Consider the following 15,997-nt stretch of genomic DNA (forward strand, 5'->3'; position numbering starts at 1 on the left):
CTTATAAGAAGAGACACCAAATGGAATCTAAAATATGACACAAATGAACTTATCTACAGAACAGACTCACAGATGTGGAGAATGGGCCTGTGGCTGCCAAGGGGGAGGGGAAGGGTGGGGGAGGGTTGGACTGGGAGTTTGGGATTAGCAAATGCAAACTATCATATATAGGATGGATAAACAAGATCCTAGTGTATAGCACAGGGAACTACATTAATTACACTACTATAGCTTGTGATAAACCATGATGGAAATGAACATGAAAAAGAATGAGTACGTATATTAATATATGTATAACTAAATCACTTTGATTACAGCAGAAATTAACACAATACATTAAATCAACTATAGTTCAGTTAAAAAAAAAAGAAGAGACACCTAGTGTTTTCTTTCTCTCTTTCCCTCCCTGCTGTGTGAGGATACAGGGAAGGCTGTCTACAAGCCATGAAGACAGCCCTCACTAGGCACCAAGCCTGCTGGAACCTTGATCATGGCCTTCAAGCCAGGAAGAAAATACATTTCTGTCGTTTAAGTCACCCAGTCCACGGTCTCTTGTTAAGGCCACCTGAGCTGAACAAGACAGTTATTGAGGAGAATGGCACAGCCGGGAGTGGCCACAGCACATAAGCCTTGTCACCACTCCTCTGTGTGAAGCATTTTCATGTTGCCTTTCCACGAAGGGGCTCTCTAAGGACTCTGAAAATATGGGATATTTCCAACAATAAAATCCCTTACATCTCTTAAGTTTGACAATTATCAGGAACAGAAATGGGATGGTGGTTAGAAAGGAGAAGATTCTCAACAACCACCACACAGGGAGAATATTGGTAAGAAGGTCCCAAGCTGGAATACCAGCTCCTGGATTGAGGTGTTTCCTCAAGCCTTTCTTACCTTCTATGGAAGGCTTACTCCAAATAGCCCCAGCTCTGGCAAGGGCTCGAATAAGTCATGCCATAATGCATTCTGTTACCATGTATTTTACAAAAGTCTTCAGAAGTTTTGGCTCCCTGAACAGAGTCAGGCAGGCACTGCCAAAACTTGCAGAGTCAACATTCCAAAATACGGTCCATCCGGAGGTAAGCAGAGAGGCTGATGAGGAAAGACGGTGTGCACCATGCCCTTGCAGACGAGCCATTCGGGCTCCGCTAATTAGGGAGGATGGAGTCTGATTGATCCTTGAGGGGAAGATCACCCAGGGAAACCTTGGCAACCGCAAGCAGTAACACTGGTGACTCAGAAAGGGTCTCTGCCTCCACAGACCACGACCTGTTTTGTTCAGTTAAGTCATCTTTGGGCTCAGTGTTCTTCCAGCCAAGGGTGGAATTCAATAATCCTGTGCCCTTCCCAAGTTTTCGAGCCGGAAAATGCATTCCTCAGCTTCCTACTTTGCAAAGCGGAAAATTCCCCTGGAGACCAGCTGCTGGAGAGTGTGACTGAAGCGTTTGTGCTTCTCTTGTTGATCGCCAGTGGGACCAGTACCTAAATTCAGATCTCTGTGCTTCTGGACTGTAGAAGACTGCAGTTGCTGTGTCAAACTTAAAGTCTGTTTTCTATAATATTTTATTTGGCTGTGCTGGGTCTTAGTTGAGGCATGCGGGACCTTTTTTGGTTGTTGTTGCAGCATGTGGGATCTACTTCCCTGACCAGGGCTCCAACAGGCCCCCTGCACTGGGAGTGCAGAGTCTTAGCCACTGGACCAGCAGGGAAGTTCCCTGCTTTCTTTAGCCATCCAAGTGTTACAATTAAACAGAGCATTTGTGAATAAGAATTCAGTAAATCCATCTAGGAAGTTTTCAATTACCTACCTCTAATGTAAGCAAATGCTGCCAACGAGTGGCTGACAATCACACCATCTTTCCTCAGAACCCTTGGTTCCCTTGGGTCAAGGTCTACACCTGTTTCATAAAAAAAAAAAAAAAAAAAAATTGCAAGGCTGATTAATCACAACTGTTCCTAGTTTTCATTTTGTTCCTAAACCAGGACTGCCATCATGAATAAAAAGTCACAGAAATCCAGTAAGTGGACAAAATTAGGGATGACTAAGCCTAAAGCAGAGAAGGCAATGGCAGCCCACTCTGGAACTCTTGCCTGGAAAATCCCATGGACAGAGGAGCCTGGTAGGCTGCAGTCCATGGGGTCGCTAAGAGTCGGACACGACTGAGCGACTTCACTTTCACTTTTCACTTTCATGCATTGGAGAAGGAAATGGCAACCCACTCCAGTGTTCCTGCCTGGAGAATCCCAGGGACAGGGGAGCCTGGTGGGCTGCCGTCTATGGGGTCGCAGAATTGGACACGACTGAAACAACTTAGCAGCAGCAGCAGCAGCAAGCCAGAAAGCATTTTAGCAGACAGTCTGAAAATATTAAGTCATGAAAGGGATTTAGAAATTCTAAAATGTGTTGGTTCCAGCTTCATTCATCCACTGTACTGCAGAAAGGAAGACATTTCTTTTTCCATTCTAAAGGCAATGGCACTCATCATACCTCTGGGAAATTAATAATGTCCCACTTAACTACAGAACTGCTGTCTGCTCTGCTGACCACAGATAAGAAGGCCTTGAATTATGGAGGGAGGTTGGCTGGAAACGTCTTTGGAAATGATAGCAAAATGCAGAGAGATCTGGTTTCAGATGCCTGGTTAGGTTGCTGTGATGGAGCTTAGGGGGCCCCTAATGGGGCAGCTTATGGGCTCTCGGGACCCCTGGGAATGTTAGCTAGGATTTTCAGGTTTTCAGGGTTTCCACTGCAAGGGGGCCAGGGTATTCATGGGAATCTGGTAGGAGCCCTGTTAGAAAGAGCAGAGAGGATGAGAGAGGCAGAACCTGGTGGAGAGTTGGAGGGGCAGAATTAGAATATTAACAGTAGTCATCCTAGGCTTTGAGACTAGGGAGGAGTTCTGTTTTCTTGATATTTTTCTGTGTGTTCCATATCAAGCATACTTTACTTTTATACTTAGAGGGAAAAGACTTCATAAATGGAATTCAAGTAACACAAGACCAACTCTCAACCCACAAAGTACAACATCTTATACAGACTGTCTTGGGGGCCTCTGTAGTTTCTGTTAGGAGCCCCAAGAGTCTAAATTCCATTCTAGATTTGATTTTCAAGACAAACCCAAAATATCATTCCCTTATTTACCAAAGCCCAGGGAAAGCCTCAGGCAGAAGGGCATGTATGGATGGAGGTCTGCAGGCCAAGCCTGGGTCTAACCCTTCAGGTTCCCAAATGGGATCGTCTTTCCAACAAGCCCATCAGATAGTCGAGGAACCCCAGATTTACTTCTGAGCAGATCTCCTTTTTCAAGGTGATTTTTTTCCTTTAGGAAATAAAGGGGAACAGGAGGATTTACCCTACTTATAATTCAAAACACCACAGGCTGGCCACCATGAGTAACCATCAGCCACAGCTCTGCCATTCTCAGAGCTGGCAGCTCACACACCTGAGGTCCCTTTGTATCCTAACCATGGGCATCCACCTGTGGTCACGTGGGGCTGTTCACCTTCACTTAACGAGAAATCCTGATAGTAAGCCATAAACATTACCATAGTCGCCATCTTTCTGCTTCACAGAAGGTTTTAGATTAGCAACTGATGGGTCAATTGCGGTGAGTATATTCTTGGGAACTGAAAACCAAAAAGAGATATTTTAGATACTTTGGACACTTAAACAGATCTTTAAAATGTCCTGTAGATAAGATTAAAAAGATCAATTTTCAAATCAGTACATATATCATTCACTCTGCTTGCCCAACACACTCACACAGATACATCAATGGTACCCATATGATCATCAAATGTCCCAGAAAGGTCTATCTTGCAGTATTAAAAAAAAAAAAAAAAAAACCATGGACAACAAATAAAGAAGATATGGTATATCTATCCCATAGAACAATATTTAGTTGGCTACCCTGGTGGCTCAGTGGGAAAGAATGAAATGTAAGAGCTGCAGGTTCGATCCCTGCCTTTGGGAGGATCCCCTGGAGAAGGAAATGGCAACCCATTCCAGTATTCTCGCCTGGGAAATCCCATGGACAGAGGAATCTGGTGGGCTATAGTCCAAGGGGTTACAAATGAGCCAGACAAGACTTAGTGATATGGTATATCTATCCAATAGAATATATTCAGCAATAGCAAGGAGTGGCATCCAAACACTGGGGTCTTCTTGGTTTGCTTCCAGGACCCACCTTGGATACCAGAACACACAGGCGCTCAATTCCCTCATTTAAAATGGCATCTGATTTGCATGTAACCCACCTAATATCCTATTGTATACTTTAAACCATCTCTAGGTTACTGACAATACTTAATACAATGTAAATAGTCATAAGTGAAAGTGAAGTCGCTCAGTCGTGTCCGACTATTTGCGACCCCATGAACCCGCAGCATGCCAGGCCTCCCTGTCCATCACCAACTCCCGGAGTCCACCCAAACTCACGTTCATCGAGTTGGTGATGCCATCCAGCCATCTCATCCTCTGTTGTCCCCTTCTTTTCCTGCCCCCAATCCCTCCCAGCATCAGAGTCCTTTCCAATGAGTCAACTCTTTGCATGAGGTGGCCAAAGTATTGGAGTTTCAGCTTCAGCATCAGTCCTTCCAATGAACACCCAGGACTGATCTCCTTTAGAATGGACTGGTTGGATCTCCTTGCAGTCCAAGGGACTCTCAAGAGTCTTCTCCAACACCACAGTTCAAAAGCATCAATTCTTCAGTGCTCAGCTTTCTTCACAGTCCAACTCTCACATCCATACATGACCACTGGAAAAACCATAGCCTTGACCAGACAGACCTTTGTTGGCAAAGTAATGTCTCTGCTTTTTAATATGCTGTCTAGGTTGGTCATAACTTTCCTTCCAAGGAGTAAGCATCTTTTAATTTCATGGCTGCAATCACCATCTGCAGCGATTTTGGAGCCCCCAAAAATAAAGTCTGACACTGTTTCCACTGTTTCCCCATCTATTTTCCATGAAGTGATGGGACCAGATGGCCATGATCTTAGTTTTCTGAATGTTGATAATAGTTAATACAATGTAAATAGTCACAATGTATATGTATTATTGCAAATAGTTGTCAATGTGGAGTAAATTCAAGTTTTGCTTTTTGGAACTTCCAGGAATTTTTTTTCAAATACGTTCAGTTCTGTGGTTGGTTGAATCCACGGATGTGGAACCCACAGATACAGAAGGCCGACTGCTACAACATGGATAAACCTCAAAAACATTACGCTCAGTGAAAGAAGCCAGACACAAGACCACATACGGTATGATTCCATTCATATGAAATTTCCAGATAAAGGCAAGTTTATAGAGACAGAAAGTAAATTAGTGGTTCCCATTGACTCAGTGTTAAGAATCTGCCTGTACTGCAGGATACAAGGAAGACACGGGCTCCATCCCTGGGTTGGGAAGATCTCCTGGAGGAGGAAATGGCAACCCACTCCAGTATTCTTGCCTAAGAGCCTGGCGAGCTACAGGCCAGGGAGTTGCAAAAGAGTAGGACAGGACTGAGTGACTGACCATACACAAGACCGAGGTGGGGATGGGACTGACCACATGTGCCCACGAGGGAACTCTGGGGGACCAGGGAGATGTTTTAAAATTGGAGTGTGGTGAAAGCCGCACTTGTGTAAATGCTCAGTCGTGTCCGACTCTTTGTGACCCCAGGCCCCTCCGTCCATGGGATTTCCCAGGTAAGAATGCTGGAGTGGGTTGTCATTTCCTTCTTTGTGGGATCTTTCTGACCCAGGGATCGAACCCACGTCTCCTACCTTGGCAGGCGAATTCTTTACCACTGAGCCACCTGGGAAGCCTGGTGAAGGCTGAACAGCTCTGAACATTTACCAGAAATCACTCAATTGTTTCTATGTGAACTGGGTGAATTTTAAGGTATGTAAATCACACCTCAAAAACATTAATGCTGAACATCAACTTCCCTGAGATACAGTGAAACAAAATGAATGGAACCAACTCAAAACCCACCACTGACCTCTCCCAGTTGCAATTCTGCTTTCTGCCCACAGCTCTTAACTCATTGCTTTCTTAATAAGCCTACAGAGAATTCGAAGGCTCCGTGCTAGAATGGCAGCTCTCTGTATTGTAAGAAAGGATGACAAAAAGATAAAGAGAGAAGGTAGTGTAATAGACTCCTATGGAAGATGGTTCAAGAGTCTGCCAAATTGACCCTAAGAATAAACTATCCAGATCTCAAGACGCTCCAGGCAAGGCAGACGTGATGGTGGCAGGAGTCAAAACAGGAGGGCAAAGCACGAGTTCTGAAGACCCCCGCGCTGCAGCCCAGCTGGGAGAAGGGAGAGGGAGCCAAGTGTTTTTGCTGCAGAAAACTGTCTATTTTTATTTGTTCTTTGGCCCAGCTGGGATCTGGGAGAAGTGGCAACGGGAAATAGAAATGAAGCCAATACAAACTGGGCAAGTTCAACTGTGCTGATTTTTTTTTTTTTTTTTGCAAAAGCGCTGGTAAGACATTTCTAGCAGCAAGAAAACTTCATTTTCTTTCTCAACGTGCTTAACAGAAGTCTTCTGGGGGATGTCCCAGGACGTTCCTACATTGTGAATATTCCACGAGCAGGAGGCCCTGGTGCCTTTGTGAGTGTCAGCAGCAGGGGTCACTTTTTAGGGCAGCACGGTGACATTACTGGAGGTGGTGGACACCGTCCAGCCCTTCCCCAGGAATGCCCCTTGGCCAACAAGCCCACTGCTGGTCCCAGGACCCCTGGTGGTACCCCAGAGAGCTGAGCTGTGCTGCCCCGGGTGCTTTCTGATGAAACAGGCTCTCCATCACTTCTGTACCCTGATCCCTTGGCAGGCGTGAGCTTTCTCTGCAGGAGTGGTGCTTCTTTCCCATGTCTCATCTCTTGGCTTGTTCTCAAGATACAGTAGGAGGAGAGCTGGGATCCCTGAAAATGCCAGAGGCTTTCCAATGCAGGAAAGACAGACTGCTCAGAAATGAAGGGCATTGTGGGATGAGTTTTGCAGAATAAAACGTGAATCGCCTGTGTATGCTATAGATTGGGCTTCCCTTGTGGCTCAGCTGGTAAAGAATCCGCGTGCAATGTAGGAGACCTGGGTATGATCCCTGGGTTGGGAAGATCCCCTGGAGAAGGGAAAGGCCACCCACTCCAGTATTCTAGCCTGGAGAACTTCATGGACTGTATAGTCTATGGGCTCACAAAGAGTAGGACATGACTGAGCGACTTTCACTTTTTCCACATGCTATAGTTACAGGGAACTTGCCCATTTACTGCTGGAAAATGGCTCTCACGGTGGGAGAATCTTTTCGGACCTTTAAAATAACAAGTTATGAACACACCTGTCAGATTCTCGTATGTCCTGTTTCAAACTGATTCAGAATAAGACAGACACTGGGTGTGAATTACTACCACCCCACAAACCTAGCCCTCTCCATTTGAGGTCAAAAGTGTTAGTTGCTCAGTCCTGTCTGACTCTTTGTGACCCCATGGACTGCAGCCCACCGGGCTCCTCCACCCATGGAATTCTCCAGGCAAGAATACTGGAGTGAGTTGCCATGCCCTCCTCCAGGGGATCTTCCAGACCCAGAGATCAAACCTGGGTTTCCTGTATTGCAGGTGAAGTCTTTACTGTCTGAACGACTGGGGGAGCCAGCAAACCACTTTTCATGGAGCTCCCACTAAGTGTGGGCTCCTGTGCTCAGCATTTAAATCACGCCTCTTGTGCAGTCCTCTTAGTGAAGATGTGCAACACCCCCATTCCTGCAGATGGGAAACTGAGGCTCAGAGATGCACCATTACCTAGTAAAGAGTGAAGCTTCAACTCCTAGTCTCACTCATACATGCCCTTGCTCTCTTCTGTGACACGGGGACATTCAGCCTCTGGCAACTGGATAAAGGAGAGGATGAGACAGTTGGATGGCATCACCGACCCAGTGAGTGTGAGCAAGCTCTGGAGATGGTGAAGGACAGGGAAGCCTGGCATGCTGCAGTCCACGGGGTCCCAGAGAGTCGGACACGACTGAGTGACTGAACAACAACCACCACCAAGACACAAAGCGATTCCCACTCAGATCGTTCCTCTCAAGTCTGTTACATAAAACCAGAGATGATGACTCTAATGGGCTCCAATGGTTCGCTAAATTTAGACAGGCCCCCTTCCTGAATTTATTTTCTCCCTGAATGAGTCTGTGTCAAGCCTGGACCAGAGCAGCTTTAATAAAGAAGCCTCCACGGGTTGAAATGAGAGCCCCAAGTGATTTTTCACATCAGAGACAAAAGAGACCTCTGCTTTACTGCTGTGGTTTTTCACTAGGTACCCACGTTGCACGGGCATCTCCGAATTCTGGCATCCCCTCATCCTGCCTGTCCCAAACCTGCACCACCCATTCCTCCTGTCCGCAGTCCCGGCACTTTCTATCCTCCTGTCCCCCAATGCCAGCACCTACTGAAGGAGGTACCCTGCATTCTGGCACCACCATCCCTCTTGTCCCCACATCCTATTGGTGCCCATCTCCTGGGAGGAGCCGCAGACTCCTCATGAGGTCCGCATGTTTCCTGTCCCTCTCAGAACTGTCAGGGCAGGGATGCAGGATGCTCCTTTGTCTCGGTGACCCTCAGGATCACTGGCTTTGGGCCCAGGGAGAAGCCCTCTCCGAGAAGGAGAGGGGAAAAGCTGATCGAGTTCTCTGGGTCTGCCTCCTCCTATTAGGAAGAAAGTCTAAAACCTAATCCCACCCAAGAAGTGTGGCTAATAACAAAATTGGATAAAAACTGAGATCCAGGACCTCATGCATTAAAGAGTGCTCAAGCAAAACAAAGCAAAAGAGTGCTCAAAACAAAGCAAAAGAGTGCTCAAGCAAAACACCTCCCAGCACAATCAATGACCAAGGGTCTGACATCAGCCAGACCCGCAGCCTACAGTTCAAAGAGCAAAAGGCCTGCAGCCTGGATCACTCCCCTGAGGGTACTCGGAGAGGCTGAAACTCTAGCCCAAAGAGCAGTGAGGGAGGGAGAAGCAGGATTAACTGAAGCCAAAAAATAGGAGGCGTGTTCTTATTAAAATGCAAATTACTTACGTTCCCAGAAAAAAACCTCCAAAGGCTCCCCTCTGCCCTTAGTGTTAAGTTGCTAAGTCATGTCCAGCTCTCTGTGACCCCTGGACTGTAGCCTACCAGGCTCCTCTGTCCGTGGGATTTCCCAGGCAAGAATGCTGGAGAGAGTTATCACTGCCTTCTCCGGGGGATCTTCCCAACCCAGGGACTGAACTCAGGTCTCCTGCACTGCAGGCAGATTCTTTTACCGTCTCAGCCACCAGGTGCCCTCAGCTACAAGCCAATCCTCAGTCTCCCATCTCCGAGGGCCCTCAGCCCTGTGCTCACCTCCCAGTATTTGCCTGCCCTTCACCTTGCTGACTCTTACTCACCTGATCTCACTTGACCCACTCCCCTGGGAAGCCCTCCTGGTCTGCTACATCACCAGGGTCTGGAATCACCACATTCCATCCCATGAGGGCAGGGACCACAGTGCTCACCCACACTCCAACCCAAGGGGTGGGGTAACATCCTGGGTGGGCACCTCAAGATTGCTGGGCAGGACCGCAAAGCCCCAGTGGAGACCACAGTTAGAAGCCAGGTATTGGAACAGACATCAGTGGAGTGGACCTTCCCGGCCCTGATAGCTCAGTGGGTAAAGAATCCACCTGCAATGCAGGAGACCCCTGGTTCGATTCCTGGGTCAGGAAGAGCCGCTGGAGAAGGGATTGCTACCCACTCCAGTATTCTTGGGCTTCCCTGGTGGCTCCGCTGGTAAAGGATCCGCCTGCCATGTGGGAGACCTGGGTTATATCCCTGGGTTGGGAAGATCCCCTGGAGAAGGGAAAGACTACTCACTCCAGGATTCTGGCCTGGAGAATTCCATGGACTGTATAGTCCCTGGGGTCACAAAGAGTCAGACATGACTGAGCGACTTTCCTTCACTTCCCTGAGCCTCTTATGTAAGAGCATCTTGATTAGGGTGGGAGGTTGGCTGGGCCGCTCTCTGGCAGCCAAGTTTATAATCATATCATGTCACATGGTCTCTGGCCAAGGCAGATCACAGGAGGGGGCTACCTGACCCCAGTCCAGCCAAAGAAACAGCTCTCTGGAAGGAATTTGGAAGGAAGTTGCCAGATTGGTAGTCTTTATAAATTGTTAGGACAGAAAAGTGTAACGTAAGAATCACCTGGGTTGTGGGGATGACTGTATGCCATCTAGCCCAGGCTCAGAGAAAAGCCGTAGAGGGGAGAGAGAGAAGGAGAGAGACAGACAGACAGAGAGACTCCATGCTCACCAAGTTTCCGGTTTAGTCCCACCCTGAGGCTTTCTTTCCTGGTCTGTCTTCTGAAGATGGCTTTCTACCCATAGGCTACCTCCCCAACCCAACTCACTTCTGGCTTAAACCAGCTCAAATTGGTTTCTTCGCTCATATCCAAAGGAGTAAGACAGATCCACTTAGAAATTAACTCCTGACTTCCTTCTTTTCTGTATGATCTTCCACATTAGTGGGAATATGTTTTTTTTTAACATAAAATGCCCCCATTCCACGCCCCATTTGGTGATCTAAAAAAAATACACAGACATTGCAAATCACTTTCTAATGATTCGAGTTTCAGTGACAACCCATCCGTCAAGGGGAGAAATGATTTTAAAATGTCAACCACTTAGAAGGTGATTAGAAGTGATGAGAAGCTGCCTGAGAAGGCATCTGTTTGGATGGGGGAGCAGGGAGGAGAGGTTGGGGACCCTGAGTTGCTCAGAGAGTGAGAGTCACCCCCTCCCCTTTAGAATAACTCCTGGGGAACCACAGGGAAGACAAGGGGGGAACTGTCCATGGTCCCACATCCAAAACCAAGACGCAAAGCCCCCTCTCTGACCTCGGCCTCCTGTCCTCCAATGAACTCACTCAGATGCCTCCCCTGCCATCCTCTGACCTCATCCGAGGAGCCCTTGTCCCCCTGCCAGCCCTCACACATCCGGCTGGACGTACCCACCAACCAGCGTCCCCGAGAACTTGGACCACTAACCCCGCAGGCCCTCGGCACACCCAGCTCGCATCACCACCGTCCTTCCTGAAGTCAGCCTGTCCTCCGGCCCCCACAGCCCTCACTTCAGACTTTCATCTCCTCTATCCCCTCTCCCCTCCCCACTGCCCCATCCTCACAGCCGACCACCTTGGCTCACACTTCTTTTGAGAAGACGAGAGCCACGCGGTTGGAACTCCAAGCCGTCCCTCCATCCATTCCCAGAGCGTCTGCTCCCACCCCCATGGTGAGAAAGGACATGTCCTCTGGCCCTCGCCACCTTCTCTGGACCCCAATCTTTCCAAATAAGCCAGGTGCCTCCAGCGTCTTAAATTATCTTCCTACTTTCCCAAACCTCTCCAATCCACCCAATGTTTACCATGTCTTCCAGCCCGCTTCCAGTCGAACTGGTCTCTGCGTCCATCCCATCCAGCCCACCCTCTACCTTTCAGCTGGAGCGGTCCTTTAAGACTCTAAACATCATCACCGAACGAGTCTCCCACTGGCACCTCCTCCCAGGCCTCACAGGACCTGATCCTGGCCCCCTCCTGTACCATCTTACCCACCTCCGTCCTCACCCACTCACCCCTCCTCTCCCACTCAGCATCTGCCAGCTCACGCCTCCCCACCCCTCAGAGCACAGGGGCAAATTCACCCCCAAGGAAGGTTCTCTGTGGAAGATTTCTCAACCTTCCCCGCAAACTAAAAGGCCCCTCTACCATTATCCTTCTGCACAGCATCCTGGCCTTTCCTTTAAAAACAAAACAAAACAAAACAAACTTATTTGGCTGCACTGGGTCTTACTTGCGGCATGTGGATTCTCCCTGACCAGGGGTCTAACCTCGGGGCCCCCGCACTGGAAGCTGAGTCCTAGCCACTGGACCACCAGGGAAGTCCCATCCTGCCCTTTGCTGAAGCATCATCATTCATCACAGTGGGTAAAGACAGATTTCTCTGGTGATTTGTTTAATGCTCATCTCTCTTCCCCCAGGGCTTCCCTCATGGCTCAGATGGTAAAGAATCTGCCTGCTATGTGGGAGACCTGGGTTCGATCCTTTCCCCTGGAGGAAGGCATGGCAACCCACTTCTTGCCTGGAGAATCCATGGACAGAGGAGCCTGGCAGGCTATAGTCCATGGGGTCGCAAAGAGTCCGACACAACTGAGCCATTAAGGGCATCTCTCTTCCTCCACTGATAACTCATAACAGCGTCTTTTCTTTTTTAACTAAAACATACCAACAACGTGCTGAATGAATGAATGAAGGAAAGGAAGCTTGGGCTGGGATGTGTGACTCCTCAGGTCCTGAAAGCCCACCCTGTCTTAGCTAAAAGGAGCCTCAGCCTGGGCACGGCCCTCGCCTCGCCCATGAAGGCACATCAGGAAATCCACCTTATTTGCAGGTTACCGTCCTGCCCTTCCTTCCATGCTCAGCTAGAGAGACCTGCAGTTACTGGAACTTCAGACTGATCTGTGCAGCTTCTTGGGGTTTCCCAGGTGGCGCTAGTGGTAAAGAACCTGCCTGCTAATGCAGGAGACATAGAGACGCAGGCTCCATCCCTGAGTGCGGAAGATCCCCTGGAGGAGGGCATGGCAACCCACTCCAGCATTCTTGCCTTGGAGAATCCCATGGACAGAGGAGCCTGGCAAGGCTGCAGTCCATGGGGTCACACAGAGTCAGACACGACTGAAGCGATTTAGAACGCACATGTGACTTCTTGAGGAAACTCAACCAGAATAGGTTCCAGGCTACCCAGAGCTGCTTCACACGGGAACCAGTAAAGACTGGAAGGCAAATCAAACCGTGCCTCCTGGAACGTGAATGTGGGCGCTATTATTTTGGGACTGTATTTCTGTAGTTACTTCACTGTACCTATTCCAGCTCTGATATTGCAGAGGACATATTTAGCTCAGGATATAAAAGGCTGGGGTTGCAACAAAATATTATTGAGTTGTAAAAAGGAATGATGTACTGGCATGTACTCCAACATAGATGCACCCTGAGGACATACTAGGTAAAGAAGCCAGTCACAGAGAATCACACATTGTCCAACTCCATTCATACGAAATGTCCAGAAGAGGTAAATCCATAAGATGGGAAGTGGTGGTTGCTTGAGGTGCGACTGGGGGGCGAGGGGTGGATTGGGGGGTGACTGCTAAAGGGTCCAGGGTTTCTTTGGGATGTGATGAGACTGTTCTTAAATTTTTAAAAATTTTCATTTATTTTACTGACTGTGCATATGTGATCTTAGTTCCCTGACCAGGGATCGAACTTCTACCCCTTCAGTAGAAGCTTGGAATCTTAACCACTGGACTGCTGGGGAATTCTCAAGAATGTTCTTTAGTTAATTGCAATGAGAGTTGCACAATTCTGTGACTCTATTGAGACCACTGATTTGTATGATTAAGGGGTCAACTGTATAGTTTGTGATTTATAGTTCAATAAAGCTGTTTAAAAAAAGAAGAAGAAAAGGCTAGGGGTATCTGGCAGGGAGAAAGAGGTTTCCATGAGCACAAGTATTGGGTTCTTCAGTTATGACGTTCTTTGCTTTTCCTTTGCTTCTATACTTATTTGAAAACAAAAACAAAAACCCCTCAGCAGTCCACGTGTCAGGATTACAAACTAGAAATCCATGGTGCCCTTAGAGGGTAATTAACACTTGATTTATAAATGTCGCTTTATAAAATTGGAATCAATTGAACCAAGAATTTCATTTTATGATTTGAAAACACTAGGAAAAAAAAGTAAGACTGTCATGTAACATATTTGAAGGCTGTAGGTAAGCATTTGATCTGTTGGCTTAACCCCAGGGATACATCGATAAAATGGCTATTGGCAGTCCAGAGAATTAGTCATTTTAGGGCCCAAACGCAAGACTGGAAGATTAACTAGGAGTCAAGCAATACTCCATGAACTTACATGACATATCTATAAATTCTAGAGCCTCCTGAGAACTCAGATTAAAATCGTTCTTCTCAGTGACATCCACTTTATCCCATTTCCTTATTCTTCTCCTTCCCTCCCCTCTTGCTGCCCATCTGATTACTAAAAGCACTTTTCTTTTGTTTTTTTGGCCATGTGGCATGCAGGATCTTAGTTTCCCTACTAGGGATCGAACCCATGTCCTCTGCAGTGGAAGGGCAGAGTCCTAGCCACTGAACCACAGGGAAGTCCAGCCAAAAGCACCTTTGACCCAAGAAAATTCTATCGCTTATGACATGGACATTATAAACAAGGATAAAGGACAGGAGGAAGGCTCATGAGTGTGAGAGAAGACAACACAGTGTCAGGGTGTGTTGGGCAGATGCCATGACTTGTTGCTCCAAACCTCCTTCTGTTCACACGACCACCGCCTCCCCAGGAGGCAGGGTCTCCAAACAGGAGGCAGGGTCTCCAAATGGATGGCGGAAGGTGTATCCTTACCACATGCGTAAAAGACCGAGAGGTATTTTTTCACTCCTGGCAGACAGGGGCTTCCGAAATGGTGGTTGTTGACGAGGACTTTGCACCTCTGCTTCCCGTAACATCTCCTGGATAACACGTGCAGAGCCGAGTAAGACAGACAATCTGAGAGGCAGGAGACATCAAAAACTTTTAGGTTAGAATCCATGTATGGCTTCGGTTATTTTCTGAGCTGGACTTCACAGTTCATGGACATCAGCTGTGATTATTCGATTATTTTCTGTCTCATTAAAGCACCCCACAGAAGGCTGAATACTATACAGGCAGTGCTGGAAGGGCTTAATCAGCTTACGCTAATACTCTGCTGTCATGGTCTGAAAACTTATTTATATATCATATTGTGTTATATATTGTAATATTAGCGATTTACTAAAATTTTGTTTTCTCTTTTTAGTTTTTATTGGAATATAATTGCTTTAAATAATGCTGCGTTAGTTTCTGCCGTACAACAACGTGAATCAGCTATAGGTATACACCCACCCCCTCCCTCTTGAGCGTTCCTCTTAGCCACACCCCCATCCCAGCCTTCTAAGCCACCACCGAGCACCGGATTGAGTTCCCTGTGCTGTACGGCAGCTTCCCACCAACTGTTGTACACACAGCAGTGGGCATCTGTCAATGCTCCTCTTCCAGTTCACCGCCCCTCTCGTTTCCCCCCGCTGTGTCCACACTTCAGTTCTCTGCATCCATTTCTCTATTTCTGCCCTGCAAATAGGTTCATCTGTACCATTTTTTCTAGATTCTGTATATACGCATTAATATGCGATATCTGTTTTTCTCTGTTTGACTTCACTCTGTATGACAGACTCTAGGTGCACCCACGTCTCTACAAATGAGCCCATCAGAAATCCTTATACACTTTTGAACAAGGGGGCCTACATTTGCATTTTACACTGCCTCTTCCCAGTCATGTAACTGGTCTTGCATACACAGAAGGCAAAACATGTAGAACACTGAATAAAGATTCTTTCTTTTACTCCTTTAGTTTAGTTATTGGTTACTGCTCTTTGAAACAGTTTGGTTATTGGTTGATTTTGAGAATCCTTCTCTCCTATGTGAACATAAGCACTGTGAGGACAGGGGCTGTTTCTATTTTGTTCATCATCTAATTTTTCCGGCCTGATCAGCTGTGGAAATCCAATAGCTGATGAGTGAATGAATGGGCAGATGGATGAAGAAACATTTGGACAGCTTTTTCAGCACCCTGGCACAAGGTCTTCACAGTTACTAAATATTAACTGAACATGTATGGAGGGTGAGGCACTGCGTCATGTGCGGTCCAAAGAAAACAACCAAGAGAAGCCCGCCATGCATCCACAGGATGTGCGATGGGGCTGGAAGACAGAGCCCATACAGGTGACCTGCCGTCTAGCAACGTGAAACACAGGGTGAGTATCAGCAGTAATGGTTTAGACAGGACGTGATGGGGTCAGAGGAGGCAGAGATTGCTGGGGACCACAGTGGCCAAGACAGGCCTTACGGAGGAGGGGGCTT

General features: G+C 47.4%; 1 protein-coding gene across 6 annotated transcripts in view; it reads right to left on the reverse strand.

Moving 5' to 3' along the window:
* The window catches only part of EVA1C (eva-1 homolog C), a 127,193-nt gene that overhangs the window by 31,968 nt on the left and 79,228 nt on the right, over positions 1 to 15,997 (reverse strand). For 5 of the 6 annotated variants that reach the window (XM_025281676.3, XM_025281685.3, XM_044939597.2 and 2 more), the window contains 3 exons: positions 14,465 to 14,608; positions 3,544 to 3,624; positions 1,806 to 1,895 (listed from right to left, as the gene is read on the reverse strand). In XM_025281676.3, the coding sequence (XP_025137461.3) occupies positions 1,806 to 1,895; positions 3,544 to 3,624; positions 14,465 to 14,608 (315 nt within the window). The remainder of the gene's footprint in view (positions 1 to 1,805; positions 1,896 to 3,543; positions 3,625 to 14,464; positions 14,609 to 15,997) is intronic. The other variant, XM_025281690.3, reaches the window with a different exon arrangement.

This window comes from Bubalus bubalis, chromosome 1, assembly GCF_019923935.1.
Source record: "Bubalus bubalis isolate 160015118507 breed Murrah chromosome 1, NDDB_SH_1, whole genome shotgun sequence".
NCBI classification, from domain to species: Eukaryota; Metazoa; Chordata; class Mammalia; order Artiodactyla; family Bovidae; genus Bubalus; species Bubalus bubalis.